This window comes from Gastrolobium bilobum, unplaced genomic scaffold, assembly GCF_033153095.1.
Source record: "Gastrolobium bilobum isolate Gb01-03AN ecotype WA unplaced genomic scaffold, APGP_CSIRO_Gbil_v1 utg21709, whole genome shotgun sequence".
In the NCBI taxonomy this organism is placed as follows: Eukaryota; Viridiplantae; Streptophyta; class Magnoliopsida; order Fabales; family Fabaceae; genus Gastrolobium; species Gastrolobium bilobum.
Window position 1 is genome coordinate 342,863 of NW_026898833.1, and position 21,452 is coordinate 364,314.

The 21,452-nt window shown below is 33.2% G+C and overlaps 3 protein-coding genes across 4 annotated transcripts; 2 read left to right on the plus strand and 1 right to left on the minus strand.

Annotated features, from left to right (window-relative positions):
• Window positions 1-1,666: 1,666 nt before the first annotated feature.
• On the plus strand, window positions 1,667-7,416 carry LOC133284576 (cellulose synthase-like protein E1). Its single transcript, XM_061481621.1, has 8 exons — window positions 1,667-1,957; window positions 2,210-2,531; window positions 3,313-3,453; window positions 3,992-4,126; window positions 4,506-4,718; window positions 5,112-5,336; window positions 5,448-5,795; window positions 6,669-7,416. Exons 1-8 carry the CDS (start codon window positions 1,686-1,688, stop codon window positions 7,221-7,223), a joined length of 2,211 nt encoding a protein of 736 aa, XP_061337605.1. The 5' UTR covers window positions 1,667-1,685; the 3' UTR covers window positions 7,224-7,416.
• Window positions 7,417-7,860: 444 nt separating this feature from the next.
• On the minus strand, window positions 7,861-10,614 carry LOC133284558 (protein NOI4-like). Its single transcript, XM_061481601.1, has 3 exons — window positions 10,448-10,614; window positions 8,989-9,171; window positions 7,861-8,245 (listed from the first exon to the last, which is right to left on the minus strand). Exons 1-3 carry the CDS (start codon window positions 10,451-10,453, stop codon window positions 8,201-8,203), a joined length of 234 nt encoding a protein of 77 aa, XP_061337585.1. The 5' UTR covers window positions 10,454-10,614; the 3' UTR covers window positions 7,861-8,200.
• A 2,478-nt stretch (window positions 10,615-13,092) lies between these two features.
• On the plus strand, window positions 13,093-20,443 carry LOC133284557 (uncharacterized). Of its 2 annotated transcripts, none has more exons than XM_061481600.1 (17): window positions 13,093-13,260; window positions 13,349-13,406; window positions 13,564-13,718; window positions 14,097-14,207; window positions 14,467-14,532; window positions 14,983-15,066; window positions 15,158-15,244; window positions 16,321-16,412; window positions 16,509-16,569; window positions 16,827-16,886; window positions 17,207-17,267; window positions 17,702-17,809; window positions 18,253-18,371; window positions 18,448-18,519; window positions 18,644-18,729; window positions 19,234-19,330; window positions 19,720-20,443. In XM_061481600.1, the coding sequence occupies exons 1-17, from the start codon at window positions 13,126-13,128 to the stop codon at window positions 19,849-19,851; spliced, it is 1,584 nt and encodes a 527-aa protein (XP_061337584.1). In that variant the 5' UTR covers window positions 13,093-13,125; the 3' UTR covers window positions 19,852-20,443. The 2 variants fall into 2 exon arrangements, with proteins under 2 accessions (XP_061337584.1, XP_061337583.1); XM_061481599.1 differs by having other exon boundaries at window positions 13,093-13,255; window positions 13,356-13,406.
• Window positions 20,444-21,452: the final 1,009 nt, after the last annotated feature.

The window sequence follows — 21,452 nt, forward strand, 5'->3', positions numbered from 1 at the left end:
TTTTTAAACCATAATTCCTTGATGAGAGAATTCTCCTAGATTTAAATTATATTCTAAATTTAAATTTTATTCATTAATTATTTTTTTGAGTCTTCTCAACCAGTTTATTCTTTTTTACTAATACGGTTCAAAGCATTGTTGAACTCAAATGAGCCAAAGACCATTTTTATTCATTAATTCTGTCAGTTTCTTCTTTAAGTCCAAAGCAGTTTTCTATGAATATTCCTATAATAGAGAAAACGATCATCATTATAAGCTTAGCAAAAATAAGAGTCTAATTCAACGTTATAATAATAAAGGAAATATTTATATGTTTGCTCTTGGCATAGAATGACAATTCAGATCCATACGATGAATTGGTCACGAATACGAATACGAATACGAACACGACATAAATTTAAAATTAGATCAAAACCTTAATACGAACACGATCAACTTATTTTGTGGGTTGACACGACTCGAAACAAATAATCCGCCATCTTATATTGTATCGCTTATTATGCGAGTTGACACTATATGACACAACATGAATAATCAGTCAATCCCAAACTGTGTTACCTATTATGCGTGTTATGAACTCGTATAAGGGGCCCATTGAATGGCAGGCCCAATAAAGGCCAATCCAAAATCTGAATGAATTATAATTACGGATAGTATCCATCAAAGATACTAATCCTAATACGACAGCATAGCAAGCAAACTGGCTTGGGCCCTCATCAGAGGCACTAAAGGCCCATATCATATTACCCACTGGTAACCTCTATAAATAAAAGGTATACCCTAAATGTACGTTACGCTCTCTCGCTTATTGTTATGTTGTCACTGTGCGCACTCACACACTCCATCGGCTAAAGCCGTTATTAGTTTACTGTGTGCACAGTGATCTGCTTGGCTCAAGAGTATCTCTTTCTTAGATACCTTGGAGAGGGCACTAGATCCAAGATTAACATACTAGTCTATTGGGCTGGATATCTCTGTCTCCAAGATAGAACAATGCGGGTTGACATGACACGATAAGACACGAATAACCTATTTATGACACGACATGATACGATATGAATAACCCATAAAAAAATTAATGTAAGTCAATTTCAAGTTGATAGATTAACATGCAACGCAACACAAATTTTTTCAAGTCAAATTTTGCCAATCGGACATGAATTTGAAACAAGTCTATTGAACACAAATTTTTCTTGTCGTAAGCGAGTCATATATATTCAAAATTGCTTCCTATTGATATTCTTCATTTTTGCTGTAGACGTTAGTCAGATTAATTTGCGTTTAAATACAAATATTCCCAACCTAAATAAAATTTACAAATATTATTTTCTAAACTATAACCATATTATTATTTTTTCTTCATCGTAAGTATTATTATGTAAAACGCTAGCAATCATTGGTGATCAGCTCATTCGTCATAATGAATAGCAGTAATCGAACTCGATCAATTGCTCCAGTCAAAAAATTCTAAATAAATAAAATGAAATAAAAATGAAACATTAATCTTTGAGAAACATATAATTAAGAAGATAATATTGTGTTGTGGCCATATACGATGAATAGCAATAATTGAAGCTCCAGTCACGGTCACAGTCAGAGTCACAGAATTCTAAATAAATAAAATTGAATGAACTAAACTACATATATATAAGAGGTAAAGAAACAAGAAGACAGAAGCGAAGGAAATGGACAGCGGTGAATATTATCCATTGTTTGAGACCACAAGAGGCAGAGGAAGACTCATCTACAGGCTCTTCTCCGTCTCTTTGTTTGGTTCCATATGCTTCATCTTGGCTTACAGATTTAGCCACATACCCATAAACGGTGAAAATGGGAAATGGGCTTGGCTTGGTTTGCTTGGTGCTGAACTATGCTTCGGCCTATACTGGCTCTTCGTTCAAGCCCTCCGATGGAACCTTGTATTCAGAAAAACCTTCAACAACAGACTCTCTCAAAGGTGAATGTTCTACTCATTTTTTATTTTTATTTTTATATCGAAATAACATTAGTAAAGTGATTGTTTGTGACCGAAAAGTCTTTTTTATAAAAATATAAAGATAAGACTCTCTACAATTGACACTTATCTATATCTTTGCAAGTTAAGGAGTCTTGTGCATATGTTTTTTGTTTGTGTGTGTGTGTGTTTTATTTTATAGCTTTCATGCCTTGGATATATATGTAATATGTGAGTTTTTGTAATTTGTGACAGATATGAGAGTAGGTTACCAGGAGTGGACATATTTGTGTGCACGGCTGATCCAGATATTGAACCACCAATGATGGTGATTAATACAGTGTTATCTGTTATGGCTTATGACTATCCAGCTGAGAAGCTCAATGTTTATCTCTCGGATGATGCTGGTGCAGATATCACTTTCTATGCTCTTTTAGAAGCTTCTAGATTTGCAAAGCATTGGTTGCCATTCTGCAAGAGATTCAAGGTGGAACCTAGGTCACCTGATGCTTATTTTCATAGCCTTGTCTCAGCAACTAATTATCCACATGACCAGAATCATGCCGAAGACTTGGCAGCCATCAAGGTACATATATATACAGTAACTTTTTCTTTATTAAAATTTACCTTGAAATTACATGTTACTTATTCTTAAAAGATTCTTAAATTCGACCTATATCACGCAGTTGAGATAAACGAAAAGTTGACTAAATGAATCAATTCCTATAGAGAAAGTAACTCATTAAGATCTAAACGTTCAAATTGTTTGGACATAGTTATTAACACCAATGATGTTATTGTCGAACTTCTTTAATTAACACCTCATTAATTTATATCTTCTTCTATGTATGCTTATTTGTTGGTGGATTGAGTATCGATCTAAGTCACATTTATATTTTTGTTTGATAGAAATCACACATTTCTTTATGGAAAAATGGTGTCTAAAGGGATTGTATAGAAAAAATCTAATCAAAAGAGTACTATAGAATTTAAAAAAAAAAAGAAAGTTAAATAAAAAAATAGGTAAAGTGTAATTCAAATAAACTCAGGAAAATCTGTTATTTATTTTAATCAATTATTATTCATATGATCAATTAATATTGTTGTGTATTTAAATTAATATCCCAGTGAAAGATGTAAGACAGTTTGAGTTAATAGTGTAATTTTTGTGTCTCCATTAATACTAAAGAATGCATATATATATATATATATATATATATATATAAACATTATTTTTAATGAATTAATATTTTATCAACCTAAAGGGGTTAATGTATTGATTAAGGTTACGTCCTCCCTCTCTTTTGTAAAGGTTGTCTATTTCCTTCTCACTATATTGTGTCCATTTTTTGTTGTAGAAATTATACGAAGATATGAAAAGACGAATCGAAGATGCAGCCAAGTTGGGTAGAGTACCCGGCGAAGTACGCTCAAAGCATAATGGATTTTCTCAGTGGGGTTCATATTCTTCTCGACGTGACCACGACACAATCCTTCAGGTGGATTACTTTCTCAGACTTTTTTTTTTTTTTGATAACAACTTTCTCAGACTTTAATGATACATCAACACGTTATTCATAATATATAGTTCATAAACAAGTTTTTTTTTTAAAAAATTTTTTATTAAAAAAAAGTTTAATATTTTTCATATTATAGGAGATAAAATTATCTCTTACATACACATAATAAAATTGTATAGAATCTGTGTATTCTTTTTCTTTCTTTTCTTTTTACATGAGTTCATACGAGCATCACAAACTTGTATATATGTATAAGAAATAATTTTATATCCTACGACATGAAAAATATCAAACCCTTAACAAAATTGTCGTGGTTCTACATAAAATTAGTAAATAACTTTTGTCTCTCTTATAAAAATAAAAGTAAAACAGAGATGTTACCTACTTCTTAAATGTATACCGTGTATATCCCAATTTTCACATTAGTTTTGAGCTCAATTCAGTGCATGCATGATGTTTTTTATGGCACCATATGCCTGATGTGTTTTTTGCTCTTGTGCTTTGATTTTAATACCAGATACTACTTCATAAAAGTGACCCGGATAATTCGAAAGATGTAGATGGGTTTGTGTTGCCAACTCTGGTGTATTTGGCTCGTGAGAAGAGACCCCAATATCACCACAAGTTCAAAGCCGGTGCTATCAATTCATTGGTAGTGTGTGTGTATATAAAACCCTCCTTTCATAAGGCTTGTAAGATTAAAATTTAACGAAAGAGTATAATATGGTGCCAACTAGTACAAAGTTAGATTCACAGAAAAGAGCACATTGTATCGAGTTATTCAATCACTCTTGTAGTTTTGCAGTACAAATTATTTGCTTTGACACACATTGTTATTGATCAATAAATCCTGTGTATGAGCGTGTGCCTAATTATGTGTGTGATGGTTATGATGGTAGCATTGATGATGGTTACAATCGTAACATTGATCCATGCTACTATGTAACATTGAGTAGCAGTACCTTTTATGAAATATTATCTGTCCATGTGCATGCAATGAAGATCACATTATTGCTTGGACCTAAATGCAGCTAAGAGTGTCTTCAAAGATTAGCAACGCAAAAATCATTCTAACTCTAGACTGTGACATGTACTCAAACGGTTCACAATCAGTGAGAGATGCTCTTTGTTTTTTCATGGATGAAGAGAAAGGCCATGAAATTGCTTTTGTGCAGTTTCCACAGAATTTTGAGAATGTCACAAAGAATGATTTATACGGGAGTGCTCTAATCACAATTATGGAGGTTAGTTAATATTGATGGAATCAAAAGTTGTACAAAGATTAAATTCTTCAACCTGCCCTGCCTCTAGTTTTGTTTTATTTGATTGGCAGATAGACTTAGGAGTATAATTCTAAGATAGTATATCTTATTGAAACTTACATGCTTTAGTGAAAAATATATATTTATGGGTCCCTCGAATCTGCCGTAACGACAGATAAAATTATTTGACGCAAACACATCTTTGCCAGGATACACATGCAGATCCTGACGAAAATGTGTCTGCATTAGACAACTTTACTCTGCCATAGAGGCAGAGATACTTTTCCCTATATTTATTGCGGATAAAATAGCACTATGCTATTACCGTAACCACTATGATAATTTTTGAAAAAATAACATCACATGTATATGTAGGTGGAATTGCATGGTCTGGACGGTTATGGTGGCCCTTTGTATATTGGAACTTGCTGCTTTCATAGGAGAGACGCTTTCTGTGGGAGGAAGTTCAGTGGTCGATACAAGAATGATTGGAATGAAGAGAATGACCATTTAATAGAAGCAAACTTGCACGAACTAGTAGAAGAATCAAAAGCTCTAGCAAGCTGCACCTACGAGGAAAACACTGCATGGGGAAAAGAGGTGGCTTATCAATCTCTCTACTTTCACAAGCACAAACACCACTATAGGCTAATGTTAAACGAGGAAATGTGCAATGAAACATTTTAGCAGTATAATTTGTTTTTATTGTAGATGGGTAGCAAATATGGGTGTCTAGTGGAGGATGTGATAACAGGGTTGTCAATACAATTGCAAGGATGGAAATCAGTGTATTACAACCCACCAAGGAAGGCTTTTTATGGTCTAGCTCCAACCACCTTGCTTCAAACACTTGTTCAGCAGAAGAGGTGGGCTGAAGGGGAGTTACAAATTTTTTTTTCCAAGTACAGTCCTGCATTGTACGGTCATGGAAGGATCAGTTTAGGCCTCCAAATGGGATATTGCTACTATAACTTTTGGGCAATCACCTGTTTGCCAAAACTATATTACTCAATCATCCCTTCACTTTATCTCCTGAAAGGCATTCCCTTGTTTCCAGAGGTAATGATTAAGATATTCACAAGTTCCTTACAACAATTTCTTCCCCCAAAAAATCCTTAAGTGGATAAGGCTTAGTTATTAATTGCTGTTACATCAATTTCTTTTTTATTTCACTTTGGGATTTATAGATGTGATTTTTTTGTTATGTAAAGTGAATAAGAAACTGAAGTGGAATTTTTTTAATGAATTAAAATATTTTCTCAAAATCAAGATATGTATCCTTAAATGACCCGTAATTGATGAGTTCTACTATGTTATATATATATATATATATATATATATATATATATATATATTTATTGGGTTCAGTGTTTATACTTTTAAAGGATATAAGCTTATGTTCTTTCACCCCTTATAACCATGTGTTTCGGGTAATATATAGAAGTTATTTTTTTTTTCTCTCCACTTATGCCGACAAGATTTTGAAAAGTTTTTAAAGAGAGAAAAAAAAGTAATTTTAATATTGGGTTTGTTTTTTCTAAAGTTACTTTAGATAACTTTATCTAATGTTCATCGAAACGACGTCGTTTTAGGACAGAAATCATGGTGTTTTTGTAATTTTAATTTATTTCAGGGTTATAATAGTCTTTATCATTATAATTTTTTAACATCAAAACGACGTCGTTTCGATGAACATTAGACAAAATTATCTAAAGTAACATCAGAAACTTTTTTCCCTTTAATACTATAACTATGTATTCTCCGGAATACATAATTATAAGGGAGTGAAAGGAGATAAACTTATATATTTAAAAGAACAAATAGTTTTTCAATATATATGTGTATGCATGTATATAGTTTTTCTAAGCAAATGAGTACTTTTTGTATTGAGAATGCAAGTAATATATTGTTTTTGATTGATGGGTTTAACAGATGTCTAGCCCATGGTTCATCCCTTTCGCATATGTCATACTCGGGGGAAGTGCTTTTAGTTTGATTGAGTTTTTGTTCATCGGAGGCACAATCCAGGGTTGGTGGAATGACCTAAGGATGTGGCTCTACAAGGGAACAAGCTCTTACTTATTTGCTTTCATGGACAATGTCTTAAAGTTCTTTGGGCGTTCAGATTCACCCTTTACAGTCACAGCTAAGATCGCAGAAGAAGACGCTTCCCAAGGTTACGAGAAAGAAGTTATGGAGTTTGGAGTCTCTTCTCCATATTTCACTGTATTAGCAACACTGGCATTGCTCAATCTGTTTTGTTTACTTGGCGTTTTAAAGGAGTTAGTCCTTAACGAAGGAGGCCTTAGAGCTGGTCAAAAAATGATGATGCAAGTTCTATTGTGTGGATTCCTGGTTCTCATCAATCTTCCTATATACCAAGGCCTTTTCTTGAGGAAGGACAAGGGCAGATTGCCAACCTCTCTTGCTATTAAATCCACAGCATTGGCTCTAGGTGCATGCATCTTCTTCAAAAAATTGAACTGACAAAATTAAACGTATTCTCTGTTAATACTTATAAGTCACTTTGAGTTTGTCTGGTGAAACCACTTTAGGGACTATTTTTCCAATGACTGCTTTTATTGAACTTTCGCTGTAATACTGAATTTTTTTATACGTTAAGGAAGGTGTAGTGTTTCTCAATACTATACCACTGCACACATATTATTGATCATTTGACACCCCAAATCATTGATTATATATATTCATTATTAATAATATCTTTATTGTAAGATAAATCAGGTTGTTTAAGTTGAGCATGCATAAATTTGAATAAAAGCCCCTAATCTATATTACTATACCAAAATATGATTTAATCTTTTGTCTCAAAAAGTTTACACAGTTGGAATTCGATCGATTTAAATTTGATAACTAAACAAGACTTGATAGCCTAGGTTTTCATTCTCAGCTCCATTGAGAAAGTGTTCATTTGCATGCTAAACATGTATTTGGGCACAAAGTTCATGCGGGAAAATGAGTAAATGATGTGTTCTGAGCCAAAATAGTTCTTTCCCAAATTGGATGAAATAGAATTTAGTAACTGGGAAAGAATAACCAGATAATAATATCCCATAATCACAAAATCGATGGAAAGGTACACATCAAGTAAGTTTTATCCAAGCAATGAAACCAAAGGAATAATATCAGTTCATCAAATAAAATTTGTTTAAACAAGGAATAAAATGTAACAAGCAAATTTCTATACCCCATAGCGCAAGTACAAGACACCGCAAAAAAGGAAGCAACCCGCTCCTAACAATAAACCACAACATTGATATAGATACGTACATATAATAGTGTTTTCTTTACTCTCCCCCCCGGCAACTCACTTTTACAGCACATAAACTAAATTCCAGCAGAATTCATTTTAAGGCTCTACAGCTCCCATCCCTGAGAAAACACTGAGAGCTAATTACACATAAACATTGTCTTCTGTTCAACCTTTTACACAGGACCAACCGTTGCTATGATTCTGCAGGAGGATTTTGTATGCAGCAAAACCATTTTTTCTGAAAAGCAATTGAGTCATTCATGAGAGGGAAAAAATAAATAAAGCTTGTGAATTAATTCGAGTGCCCAGCATCTATTTAATGATTCAATTACCATTTGACAATCTAAAATCTACCAAAATCAAATGCTGTAAGGTGAAAACTGGTCATATCCCACTACCCACCCACCCCAGAAAAAAGAAAAAGAAAGACGCATCTTCTCCTGGAGTTATCTGTGCAGGAATAAACTTCATTGACTGTAAGTTCAACAAATGATCCCTGAGCTACATCAGCTGACTATAGAGACAAAAAGTAAAATGTTCATTCACCATTAACAGACATCCAGGTAATATGGAATGCATATATTTTATTAACTTCAAATGTAAAAGACTATAGATCCTTAATAAAGAGATAAAAATATCAGATGTGGTTACCACCAGTGCCACACAGAAAAAGAGAGAGAGGAGAGGGGGAAATCATCAAAGTTTGTTAACTAAATCATTATTTCAAATTTTCAAAGGGTCTTGGATCAAATTGGCCAAGGCTTTCTCATCGAGGCCTATCTTGACACCGTATATATTTAGGTCACTCAGACTGCCATCCTGTTGTTTCTCAATTCTTTCAAAAACTACATACATAGTTAACCGGAAAAAAAAAATACAGATACACACAAAAACAAACACACAGACATGTACAGATATATCTATTATATCACAATTAGCATTTGTGCAGAAGACACAGCTAAACACTCAAGAACGTCTTACACTCGGAGTTTTGCCAGGTTCTAATGGAGGTCTTGTACGAGGATCAGCCTTTCCAGGTGACTCAGGTTTGCCACCTGTCTTTTTCTCATCCCTGGCTTTGTTAAAAATCACCGTGTACCCTTCAGCTGAAGCTGGATCATTGACATCCCATTCACCAAACTTTGGTAGTGGCCGACCTTTTTCCTGTGGGATAATCAGTAAAATATAAACTGAAAAACCTTCATCAAGTTCCTCATTTTGCTTATGAACTTGAAAATTCACAAACTGAGTACCACTAATTATAATTAGCTAGGAAAGCTGATGATAGAAAAGATTCTCTATGTACTAGAATAATTTGATATATTTGTGCCTCAGATAATAAATAACTATAATGTTGGGTGCAAGATAGCAAATAGAAAGGACCACATTTGAGGAATTAAATATTGAACACAATAAGCTTCCTTAGCAATTCCATAGTCACATAAAGTTAATATTAAACAGACTACAACTGCAAGCATTGATTCGTAGACCCAATAACGCGATCAACCACTGATTATAACATTTATTCATAGACACTTCAATTAAATATTGAACACAATAAGCTTCCTTAGCAATTCCATAGTCACATAAAGTTAATATTAAACAGACTACAACTGCAAGCATTGATTCATAGACCCGCGATCAACCACTGATCATAACATTTATTCATAGACACTTACATAGTAAAAACATCTAACTGGTAACTACTTGAAAATATTCTACCTTATTTATTATGTATCCACACGCTGAAGACCAGACCAGAATCCTAAAACTACTTTATTCTTTCACTTTACATTTTAGGATCGAACCAAAGGGTATACAAACTCTATTAAAGACCAAAATCATTCACCAGAAAACGCCAGTTTGAAACCACATTACTGCATTCCAGAGAAGCTCCTATCACAATGGAGCTCCTTGTAAAAAACAATACATCTACAGTTTTCCAAAAGAGTATTTTAAGGATACATTACAGTAAATAATTCCCCAAAAAAGAAAAAAGCAATAATAAGAATGTGAAAATCCGGATTTCCTCTATCAATCAAGTAAACACGCTGGAACACGGATGTCAGAAGAATTTAATTTGGAAAATAATGACCATGAACAGCTTCAGCAATCCTATATAAGTCACATACATATTCAACCCAACCCCACGGATAAATAATTTTTTTTTAAAAAAAAAAACTAATCAAAGGCCTTTTTAACCTAAAATTCAAATAATTGAACAAGGATCATATTACCAAAATCAAGAAATGGAAAATAAGTTTATGGGACTAATAAATGAATCAATATCAATATTGCGAAACACAATTCATGGATATAGCAACAGGAAAAAGCTCAATGAACGATTAAAATAGAAACGTAAATCATCGACAACAGATGATCAGGAAGAAAATCATACGAATTAGGAATGATAGTAATGAGAGGGAAAAGGGGCACATACCGACATGAATACTGGATAGAAGGATTTTCCGGGAAAATAAAAAAAGGAGAGAGAAAGGAGGAGAAAATTCAGAAATGGAGTTTGTGTTTTAAAGAGAGAAGGAAGAATTTTTGTGCATCGGAAGTTATAACGGCGTCAGTACGTTACGTGTTTAAGGGGAACCGAAGGGAATGAATGTGCGGTGACGTGGACAATGAAAGTTAGACAAAAGTAACGGCGTGGGAAGGGAAGGAATCAGAGACGGCGCATCCACATGGGTGCAACGCTGCATTGATTGGAAGGTGGAATGTCTCTTGTTGGTGCAACTTGCAATACCACATCTGTCATCTATCCATAAAAAATAAACACAAAAAAGGTGTCCATTTTGTTCATGGTGGTCTCGTCACATTTTTCAGGGAATAGAAAATTCATAATGGCTTGGCTTTTTGGTTCAACTATCTATTACGAATAATGGTTAAACCAAACTTAATTTTAGTTTTAATATAATCTCAGAGTTTATTTCCATTCTGATGCTGGGTGGTTAAAGGGTTAATATTTTTTATATTACTAAAAATAATTTTATCTCATATATATATAATTGTGTATGATTTCATATTCTTTTTTTATTTCTTCTCCTTATATGACTTTATATAAATTTTACACATTTTTATACGTGTATGAGATAATTTTATCTCGTATAATATGAAAATATCAAATCCTATGTTTAATCTTGTAAATTTCAAGCTTCAAATGTCTAATTCGAATGTGAGAGATATGTGTTAAAATTTCATGTCATATGTGGCTAAAGTATTATGTCATTGTCCATATATAATGATATGGACAGTTTTTCTTTCTAAAACTAACTTTAAGTTTTAAGTTAGATCCAATTTGTTCTTAATTTTAATAATATAAAAGTGCTTCTTTCTCGTTGATATATGTACTTTAAGGTCTAGTTGGTTTAAATTTTAGTAAAATTAATGTTAAAGAGAATTGATTTGTGTTTAAATATATTTTAAAAGTAAATTTAGAAGTATCGATTCCATTTAAATGATAAAGTAGAATATGTGTTTTAATGGAAAAATATTTGTCTTTTTAAATGATATAACTTATATCATTTCACTCTCACAAAGAGATGGGATCCGCACCTTTATATTTTTTTGTCCACTCTCTCTCTTTCTTTTTATATCTCTTTCTCTTACTTAAAATGACATAACTTTACATCCTTTAAAATGATACACATTTTTTCCATGTTTTAAAGTATAAATATAAGTATATTTTTAAAAATTGTATAAGTCTAGAAAAGTTGTAGAGTGGATTTTGAGAATATTTTTTTTTGGGTCAAATGCATGTAATTACTCTATAAATTTATTCTAAATAAAGTAAAATCCTGCTTAGAGTAATTATATGCAGTTATCCAAAAAGAAGAAGAAGAGAGTAATTAGTTACATGCATTTGCCAAATTTCGATTAACTATAAATTTTAAAAAAGGTGGTATATTTTCACATCACAGGTTAGGCAGTAAAATTTATATAAATCTTAGATGATATGTGCATATACGTGTCAGAATAGCAATATTTTATAGAATATAACAATATGTGATCATAAATTAAAAAAAAAAGTAAATTTCATTTTAATATTTAATATACGATATTTTTTTATCATTTTAAAACATATAAGTTTGTATTATTTTATTTTTTTGGATAAACCACATGTATCCTTCACGGAAAGCAATCCTATTCAGGATGAGTCTAGGATTAAGACTTTAAATCATTTCTAAAAATATTACAAGATGGAGTTTGTATCATTTTAGAAGAAATTATTGTATTTTGATACATGTTTAATGGATTTTTATATTCTCTTTTCCAGAAAATCAAACGAAAAGAGAGAGTAAGAATTTTGTGGAGGAGAGAAAGAATTTAGAAAACCACCAAAATAGAGCAATTTCAATTAAAATTATATAAATTTGTGTATTTTAAATTGACAAATACTTTTTCTTTAGTATATAAATAAAAATAATTAAAGTTAAAATCTTAAAAATATATGAGAGCAGGGATACAAATGCAATACCAACAGATGACAATACTTTATCAGCCCATTTAACCCTCACAGCTCACACAAGTCACAGGCTCACAGCATCTCCAAATGAGCAGATGACACCCAAAAAACTCCATTTATACAATGAAGGATGGATCAATCCAAATAAAAAAATTGTGACAATATATTTTGGGTTTTATATATATTATATTGTAGCACACTTTTAATGTCAAGTTATTCTAATATATTTGATGTGGGTCCCATTCAAAATGAAAAAAGAAGAAGGTGAAACTCATTTGTCATGGGAGAGTAACATGATACTAAGAATCTCATGTAACATTATAGGATTGAAATCCATATATTTTAGGGGTTTTATAAGAGTTATGTTGTAGAAAAAATGATTGTGTAATGTTATAGAGATTCGTTTTGTGTGCCGTAATTTTTTTTTCAAAAAGTATAGGGCCCACAAAATATTGTGTATGTAAAAAAAATTTGTTGAATCATTTAAATAATAAATGCAAACCCCGTATTTTATTCTATCTAAAATCGAAAATTCATATACACACTCTAACTTTTTTTTTTTTCGTGGGTAAAACAAATATGCTTTGTTATCCAAAGCCAAACGCGCAACAACGTTAGGAATCGAAAATCGAAAGAAGCTTGAGATGGCGCAGGTTCTGTACCTTGGTCTGCCTTTTCCTGCAGCTGCTTCTTCTTCTTCTTCATCTTCCAAACCATTGAAGCTTCCCCATAGAACCCGCAGCACCAACACATCCATTCCCACCACTACCAAAGGTTACTACTCTTAAAGAGACTTCATCTTCCTACTACAATGCTACTAGTTTGTTGATGCTTTATTCACTATCACTAAAAACAAAAAAATTGAAACTTTCAGGTACTGCCAAAACCCAGAAGCTGAATTCAGAGGTTTCTCCTCATAGAGCTGGTATATCCACTTTTCTCCCTCACCATCTCTATGTTCTGCTCCCACGGAAATTGGGCTGTCATCGTGTGTGCTTCCAAAGAAGCTGGTTTTGCTGCTTTTAAGGAGTTTCTCATTTTCTTATCCATTTGTTGGTTTTGTGTTTTTGTCCATTTTGTAGTGTCAGCGGTGAGATTGATGCGGATTGAGCTCGGTGGTGCTTTTGCTGATCTTCTCAACGAGAAAGGGAAAGGTTCGGGTGAAAACGAAATGAGATATGTTCAAAGAACGCTTGGATTTCGCACCCGGGAATTAAATCATCACGATCTTAGATTGGTTTTCACTTTCAGCCTATTCTCTGCTTTACATACCAATACAAAATGTTCTTTAAAAAATAAAAAATAAAAAAAAAATCCTGTTTTATACTTCCTCCCTTTCAGAACAGTTGTGGTTTAAGGTTTTGCATAAGGAGTAATAAAGTTATTAAATACTCTCAATTTAAAAAAAGAAAAATACAAGTTCATTTGATTATATTACTCTCTCATTCATGATACTCCCCTGGCCTTTCTCCTATTTGACCAGACTCTTTAAAGTCCAGAGTGTTATTACTCCTAATTAGGCTGAAGTTTTGACTTTTAAACTTGCTTTCATGTCATTTAGCTTTCATGAACAATTTATTGATTCATTTCTTGTTTCAAACTACAAATTACTTAGGTCACAGACATTGTTGGGGGCACAATTCGTTGGAGAAGATATCTTGATCATCTGATTAGTTCAGTGTTTCATGATAAGGATATATCTAGCATAGAACCTCTTCTACTACAGGTGACTTTGGGCTCTCTACTTCTTATGAGCTTGTTTGCATGAGTCATCAATTAAGTGGATACATTCATGCATAGCATAAACAGAAGGAGAAGAGATGAATTTTTGTACATATTCTAATTTAGTCCAACACTGCTCAGTAAAGATTTTGTAGCTTAAATTTGCAAAATAAAGGTGCCCGGTGTAATCATATATTCAGTGGTCTGAGGCCATATACTTTATGGACACCTGTTTACTGATCTTAGTAATTTGTTTGTTTCAGATTCTACGAATTGGCTTCTATGAGATTGTCAAATTAGATATGCCACCTTATGCTGTTGTAGATGAGGTACTTTTTGGCCCATATGTATATTCCTTTTTCCTAGCTAAATAGATTTGGTTATCGCTGCTTGAGGCTTGAGCAGATATAATAAAACATATAATCCCAATAATGGGATCTGAGTAAAAAATATAATTGCAGAGGATTCTCATTTGTCGATTTTTTTTTTAATGTTGTCTATTTGTGTTAGAGATTATATCTCATGATTACTAATTGATTATTGGTTTGCAATTCAACTTCTATTTTATTTTATGAATAATTATTTTTTAAAAATAAAATCTAACCTGATATTGTAATTGTAAGTATAATTGGTTAATTTTATGATTTTGGTTTTTTAATGGCTGTTTGATGGTTAGTCAGTGGGCTGAAACTTTTATTATGATTATGATATGACAATAAATATTTTTCAAAGTAGGACCTTCTCATCATTGTTTTGTCAACCTGCTCTGTGAAATGCAGAACGTGAGGCTTGCCAAAGTTGCTCTCAGACCTGGTGCTGGCAACATGGTCAATGGAATCCTCCGAAAGCTAGTTGTGCTTAAGGTTTTACTTTTCGCAGATATTTCGTATGTCTTCACTGTATAAGTAGGAAATCATGAAGAATTTATCAAATCCATTGACGTTTGGCTTTCAGGAAAATGAAACTCTTCCTTTGCCCAAAGTGGAGGGTGATGATCGTGCTCAAGCACGTGCTCTGGCAACTCTGTACTCACATCCAGTTGTGAGTGTGTAACTGCTGTCACTTTTCCAGTACCACTGTTAATTCTAATTTAGGATAGTTCAGAATTAGTAATCAGTGGCAAATAATAAAATGCTTTTTTCTTTTAAGGGTCAGCATCAGTACCGGCAAAGTATGACTGGATTAAATTTCTGAATTCTATTTCCATATACAAAATTCTACACCCCTATAGTTGTATATCAAATATAGTAAGATTTTGGATTTGGACTTCCTGGACGTAGTACTTTCTGTTTAGTGTTATCAGTACTGGGTATGATATAAGCATAACATATGCAAAATGGCTCTCAACAGAAATTTCAACAAAGAAGACTTGTAACTACATGCTTAATACATAGTTTGTACTCATTTTCTACCAATCTCTTGCATGCCTAGAGTACTGCTGGTACTTTCTTAATATGTTGCGGTTTGTTGTCCAAGCATACTTGATAGGCCTACTTTGAAAAACTGAAAATTTGTACGTGGAAGGTGTAAGCTTGTATTTTAGATACACTGCAAGTGAATCTAATGAATCTCATTTTAAATGGTTTTTCCTGGATTGTTGATGCTTCTTAGGTTAGTATCATTGGTCAACTGTAAGTCTGTGCCTAAGATCAAACGCTTAGATATATTTCCTAAATGTCTGTCCCTGATTTATACAAGAAGGGGTTTAGGAGTATTCCACGTGGCTGACAAGTCGAGTCTTGCTTCATGTCCCATATAACTGAGCTCAATAGTTGATTATCAGGGGATTTTGGTCTAACAAAAATTGTAGTTATGGCTATGAACCATTTTTTTTACTTTTTATTTTATTTATTTATTATTAATTTTTTTTTTTTGGGGGGGTGGGGGTGGAGAGGGGGTTACATAATGATTTTGTTTACTTATAAATCTAAATGGTAATATGATGGATAGTTTACTGTCCAGCTCCAGCCTGAAAAATGTTTTCTTAATTAAACTAACAATGTAACTAGTAACAGAAACTTTGCTATTCACCAAACTTGCGAAGATAAACAGTTTGTTAGCATCAAAATGTGGAAGGCTAGATTTAGTTGAACATTTTCTTTTAGCTTCTTTTGTAGTGGATGGTAAGGAGATGGACGAAGTATCTTGGACAGGAAGAAGCGATTAAATTCATGATATGGAACAACAGTGAACCCAGTTTCAGCTTAAGGCTAGTAAATGCTTCTTCCATTTTCTTTGCTCCCCCCCAAAGTAGCATGTAACACAAACAATAAAAACTCAAGCTATATATTTGTGCTTATTTCAGAGCAAACTGTGCAAGAGGTTTTTCAAGAGATGACCTTGTGACACAGCTAAATGAATTGAAGGTGCTACCACTTCCATGATTAAGTGTTGCATTACGTTCTGCTTATCATACTATTAATTTTTTATCTTTTTTTATATTTTAGTATTTTAATGTTGTTTTAAAATTCCTGCTTCCTCTTTTGAACGGAATCCTATCTTTCTCTTCAGATGTGACCAGAAGTTCACGTTTACATGTGCACATTACATTTGTATTTTTTCTGCTTGTTCCTTGTATAGCCTGTGTCTCTGCCAGATTTAAGTCTCTCTTATTAAACTTCAGGTTCCACACAAGCTTTCATTGCATTTGGATGAATTTGTTCGCATCAAAACTGGGTTGCAGGTATGATAGTGAGACAATGAGTTGATTATCAGGGCTATTTTCATCTGTAAATTTCCTAACTAGGATAATGAATTCCTATGGAGTCAAGCACTGATAAGATGAGACAAGCTGCAGGAACAGAATTGTATATGTAATAGATTAATAGGTTTGATGGTGTGAAATTGTGTTTTAGCTGGCTACGGATCTACTATGGGTGCATCACTTTATTTCATTTTATTTTTTGACGCATGAGGCATTGAAGTCATGGGTTCTAGCTGTTATTGACAGTAAGTGCAACTTTCTCGTTTAAGTTGTTGACTATTTGTAGTTTCATATTTCAGCTTGTCATTCATGCTGGCCTACTCAGAAAGGGTTTATGTTCAGTTCAGGATGAAAGTGCAGGTCACCTTGTCATCTTTTCTCATAGGAAAATGACTATAAGTCTAAAATATCTAGTTTCTTTTCCCTTCTTTCTATTATTTTACTTGGAACGATGGCCTCTTCTTTGCTAAGATGATCTACCAGGAATAATGCATTATTTATATACATTCATGTTCATGTATTAATTGGACTGTAGTTTCTTCAGAAGACTCTCGTGCTTGATAGGATATATGAGTCACCAACTAGTATTATTTAGGTAATTAGCCTTGCAGCCTTTAGAAAGGAGCCATATGGTTTGGCCTTGCATTTTGTGTGTACAACGTATCACCCGGTATGTTAATTAAAACAAAGAAGATTTCAAGCTATGTCTTTGTTTCCTTGTTTTTTAATAAAAAGAAATTCTTATGTTACATGGTTATATTCTCATGCAATGTTTGACACATTCTCGCTTGCAGGTCTGGTAGTTTCTGTTGTGGATCCTCAGCCTGGTGAAACCATCATTGATTGCTGTGCCGCTCCTGGTGGAAAGACCCTCTATATGGCTTCTCATTTAAGTGGCCAAGGTATTAATTGGTGTTAGAGAATTTATTAAAATAATGTTGGATTTCTATTTCTTTACAAACTCCATTAAACATTTTCTAATTTTTTTTTTTCTCCGTAGAAGAGATTCATCCTAGAGACTTGGAGTTAGTTTTAGTGAATTAGGGCTTTGACCCTGCTCATTGGAATCAATAGCAATATCTCTTTATATTTGTAAACATAGTTTCACATTTTTCCCCGTAAATTTTCAAACCATAAAATCTGACATTCTGACCCCCCCTCCCCAAAAAAAATAAAAATCTCTGTTGGATCTAATAATCTCCTTAGATCTTTGTTCTGACTGTCAGATAGTGTTTTTTGGTCTGCAATGTTCTAACTTGCTTATATGTTGATATACTAATTTCTAGCTTTCTATTTTTACCACTAGGCCAATTTGTACATTAAGAAGAAAAGCTTGTATTTTCAGGAATGATATTTGCAGTTGATGTAAATAGTGGTAGGTTGAGAATTCTTAAAGAGGCAGCAAAGTTGCATCAGTTAGATGGGGTCATTACCACCGTCAATGCTGATCTTCGTACATTAACTGTATGTTATATTATCCCTGTGTAATGTTGAACTTGAAATTGTTTATTTCTTATCGGTTCTCCTTTGGATTTCCCAGGACAGTGGACCCCTTAAGAGTAACAAAGTTTTGTTGGACGTTCCATGTTCTGGGCTTGGTGTTCTTTCCAAGGTGATTGTGTTAAGTATTTTATTTTTAATCATTGTCAATTTTTTAACAAAATTAAGTGCATCCAATTTCAATGTATTTCCCTTTTCTTGTTTGTTTATCTGTTTCTATTCCTTGGCTTTTGAAGAGAGCGGACTTGCGTTGGAACAGGAAGCTGGAAGATATGGAACAACTGAAGAAATTACAGGATGAACTCCTGGATGCAGCATCCAAGTAAAGCCAGAAATTCTCTTTGATGTTCCCTCTCTGTTTGTTGCATTGATTAATGTGAGGCATATTAACTAATATAATGGAACTTCTTTGATGTTCCCTCTAAACATGCAGTTTTCTTTTTTATAGAAACTTCTTAAGAGGCATTAGAAATCTTTTCAGAAGTTTTGGGGATGAATGTAAAGTTAAAACTTAAAATTAGGCTTAAAAAATCAGTTCTGGCTGTGCTTTGCTCATCATGAAAGTCAGTTTGGTTTTGAAGATTAGTTTTCAATTTTTCCTGAGTGATCAAGTGTCAATATTATAAGTTCAGTGAATAAATTAAATGAAGAAGTGAATAAGAGCTTCACAGAATGGTTGCTAATCATGAAGTGGATCAAGGCTTGTTGTATGCTTAGATGATAACTTCACTATCCAAATTTTGAATTTTTACAGAAGTAGCTGAAACTTATCTAATGATACATTCTTTCTCCCTCATGGATTTTTTTTTTTTTTCTGCACATGTAGATTGGTAAAACCTGGGGGAATATTAGTTTACAGTACCTGCTCCATAGATCCTGAAGAGAATGATGAGAGGGTAGCTGCATTTCTTGTCAGACATCCAGTAAGTATTATCTCTAATCTTCTTCAAATATTCTATTTTTGGGTTTCAGGAAAACTTTCCCTTTGTAATGTTCTAAATTATCTTTAGTTTTGAATATTTATTGTGAGGCTACATCTTGCTTATCCATGTTCATGAGTCATGACTTCTATGCCTGCTGTTTTAGTACCAAATCCTTCTTTTAAGCTTGGTGATAGGTTTCTTTAGAGAAATTGGATACTATGTATGTTACTGGGAAATTGTCGAATAGCATGAGTTATCTGGAAGTTTAAATTTAAATATGGAAGGTTAAATATTGTGTGTGTCAATAATTAAGTCCTTATAAACTTTTTTCGGGCATGATTCCTCTCATCTGATATTCTATTCTAAATTTGTCGTTCTCTGAATTTCAGGATTTTCACATTGATCCTGTAGACAGATATGTTCCACCTGATTTTGTGACACACAATGGTTTCTATTTCTCCAACCCAGTAAAACATTCGCTGGATGGCTCCTTTGCAGCTCGTTTAGTACGAGCTTTATAAAATGAATTTTGGGGTAGCAATCCTTGGTGGTTCTATCCCCCCAATTGGATGAATGATGAACAAAGAGGCTGCTTACAAGTTGTGGCTGTGCTGGTCTTTCTCTCTTCCATTCTTGCTAACAACATCTTGTGCTTTGAGATCAAGCATTAACCTTCAGTGGGATACTTCAATTCCGGAACAGACATTCTGATTTCTTTCCCTTGAAAAGGTTTTTGCATGAAATTGTTAGCAAGTTCTCTTTCATCAGGCACTTTGAGAACGTTTATATATGAGTTTTCCTGCAAGTTCTCTTTCATCAGGCACCTTGGGCGGATGATGATGATCCTTAAAACAAGAACAGATGTCAGAGGGTTAAAGTTTTGAATGGAAAGTCCAAGCTTCAAAGTTTTCTCCAAATTTATATACATTTTCAATTCAAGCATAATATTTATCTGAACAGGAACCTGTGGGGGCATTCACTATAATACATATGCCTCTGCAGCTTCAAGAAATTCCTTGAAGTGTAATGTTCAGTAGTTGTTAACAAGAAACTATGTTTTATGCTATTTTCTTTCCATAGTCACATGGTCGAAACTGGCGGAACTATTCTAATGCACATGTCTGCAAATGCAGACACAAAGTTTTGGAAATAAAATAAAATGAATTACTCTTTTCTGATTAAAACAAGGAAAGGACATGTTTGCATATGGATAAAAGCAAGTATGATGGATTACTCTTTGTTTTCTTGTAAAAACTTCAACATGGTTCAGTTGATTGTCATGATTGAAGTTTGGAAGTCTTTTCCATGTTTTAAATTTGGGAAGTAATTCTGTTCAAACAAAATAATTCTCTCCTAACTAGAAAATATATTTAAAATAACTTCCGCAAAAAGTGTTGAGCTTAATTAAAGCTTTAGTTTAGGCTTCCATGATTCTAGAAAGGGTAAGATTGATGTTTTAGGAGATCCTTCTGTTTTCCTTCACATTGAAGAAGGAATTCTTCTTTTGACAGATGCTAACAAGCTATAGCCTTTTGGTCAAAGTGAGACGACACCAAAGGAGAAAGTCATATTCACTATGTTATCAGGTAATGCAAGCTCCACAATCAGCTCTAGATTAATTGGGGTTTGAGTTGGTTAATCCCTTGGCTAAAGAGTTTAAGGATGGTTTTTTAACCAAAGTGGAAAAAGAATTGCAAAGATAACTAACCTTAGTTAATCATGATAGGCATAAAGGATGGTTAAAATTTTATATTTTTTCATTTTTTGACACATTTAAAACCCTTTTTAAATAATTTTTCCAGAGACATTGCATTTGAACCCCATCACTAAATATACAGTCATAAATAAATTTTTCTGGATCGTGGTCGAAGTAATTTGAGTATAGAATATTCCTTATATATAACCTATAAGTCTCATTGTTGAATGCCTCCATTCATTATCTTTTCCTTATTAGAACTACATATGAATTTTCCCACACAGTTCTAAGCCAGCAAATTAAATGCATTGTCATGCGTGGACTATAACTGAAATGAGTAAGATACCAATGTTGTGCATGTCCACAACGTGTAATGGAAAATGTTCCTTTTTCTGCTCTCCTTGGAAGTCACAAGTCAGAACAAAT

Excerpts from the sequence above, each read along its gene's own strand:
- LOC133284576 (XM_061481621.1), top strand. The coding sequence starts at position 1,686 with ATGGACAGCGGTGAATATTATCCATTGTTTGAGACCACAAGAGGCAGA. Across the intron at positions 5,337-5,447 it reads ACACTGCATGGGGAAAAGAG|ATGGGTAGCAAATATGGGTG; the intron begins GTGGCTTATCAA and ends TTTTTATTGTAG. Across the intron at positions 5,796-6,668 it reads GCATTCCCTTGTTTCCAGAG|ATGTCTAGCCCATGGTTCAT; the intron begins GTAATGATTAAG and ends TGGGTTTAACAG.
- LOC133284558 (XM_061481601.1), bottom strand. Across the intron at positions 8,246-8,988 it reads AACCTGGCAAAACTCCGAGT|AAAAAATGGTTTTGCTGCAT; the intron begins GTAAGACGTTCT and ends ATTGCTTTTCAG.
- LOC133284557 (XM_061481600.1), top strand. The coding sequence starts at position 13,126 with ATGGCGCAGGTTCTGTACCTTGGTCTGCCTTTTCCTGCAGCTGCTTCT. Across the intron at positions 13,407-13,563 it reads GGTTTCTCCTCATAGAGCTG|TGTCAGCGGTGAGATTGATG; the intron begins GTATATCCACTT and ends TCCATTTTGTAG. Across the intron at positions 16,413-16,508 it reads GAACCCAGTTTCAGCTTAAG|AGCAAACTGTGCAAGAGGTT; the intron begins GCTAGTAAATGC and ends TGCTTATTTCAG.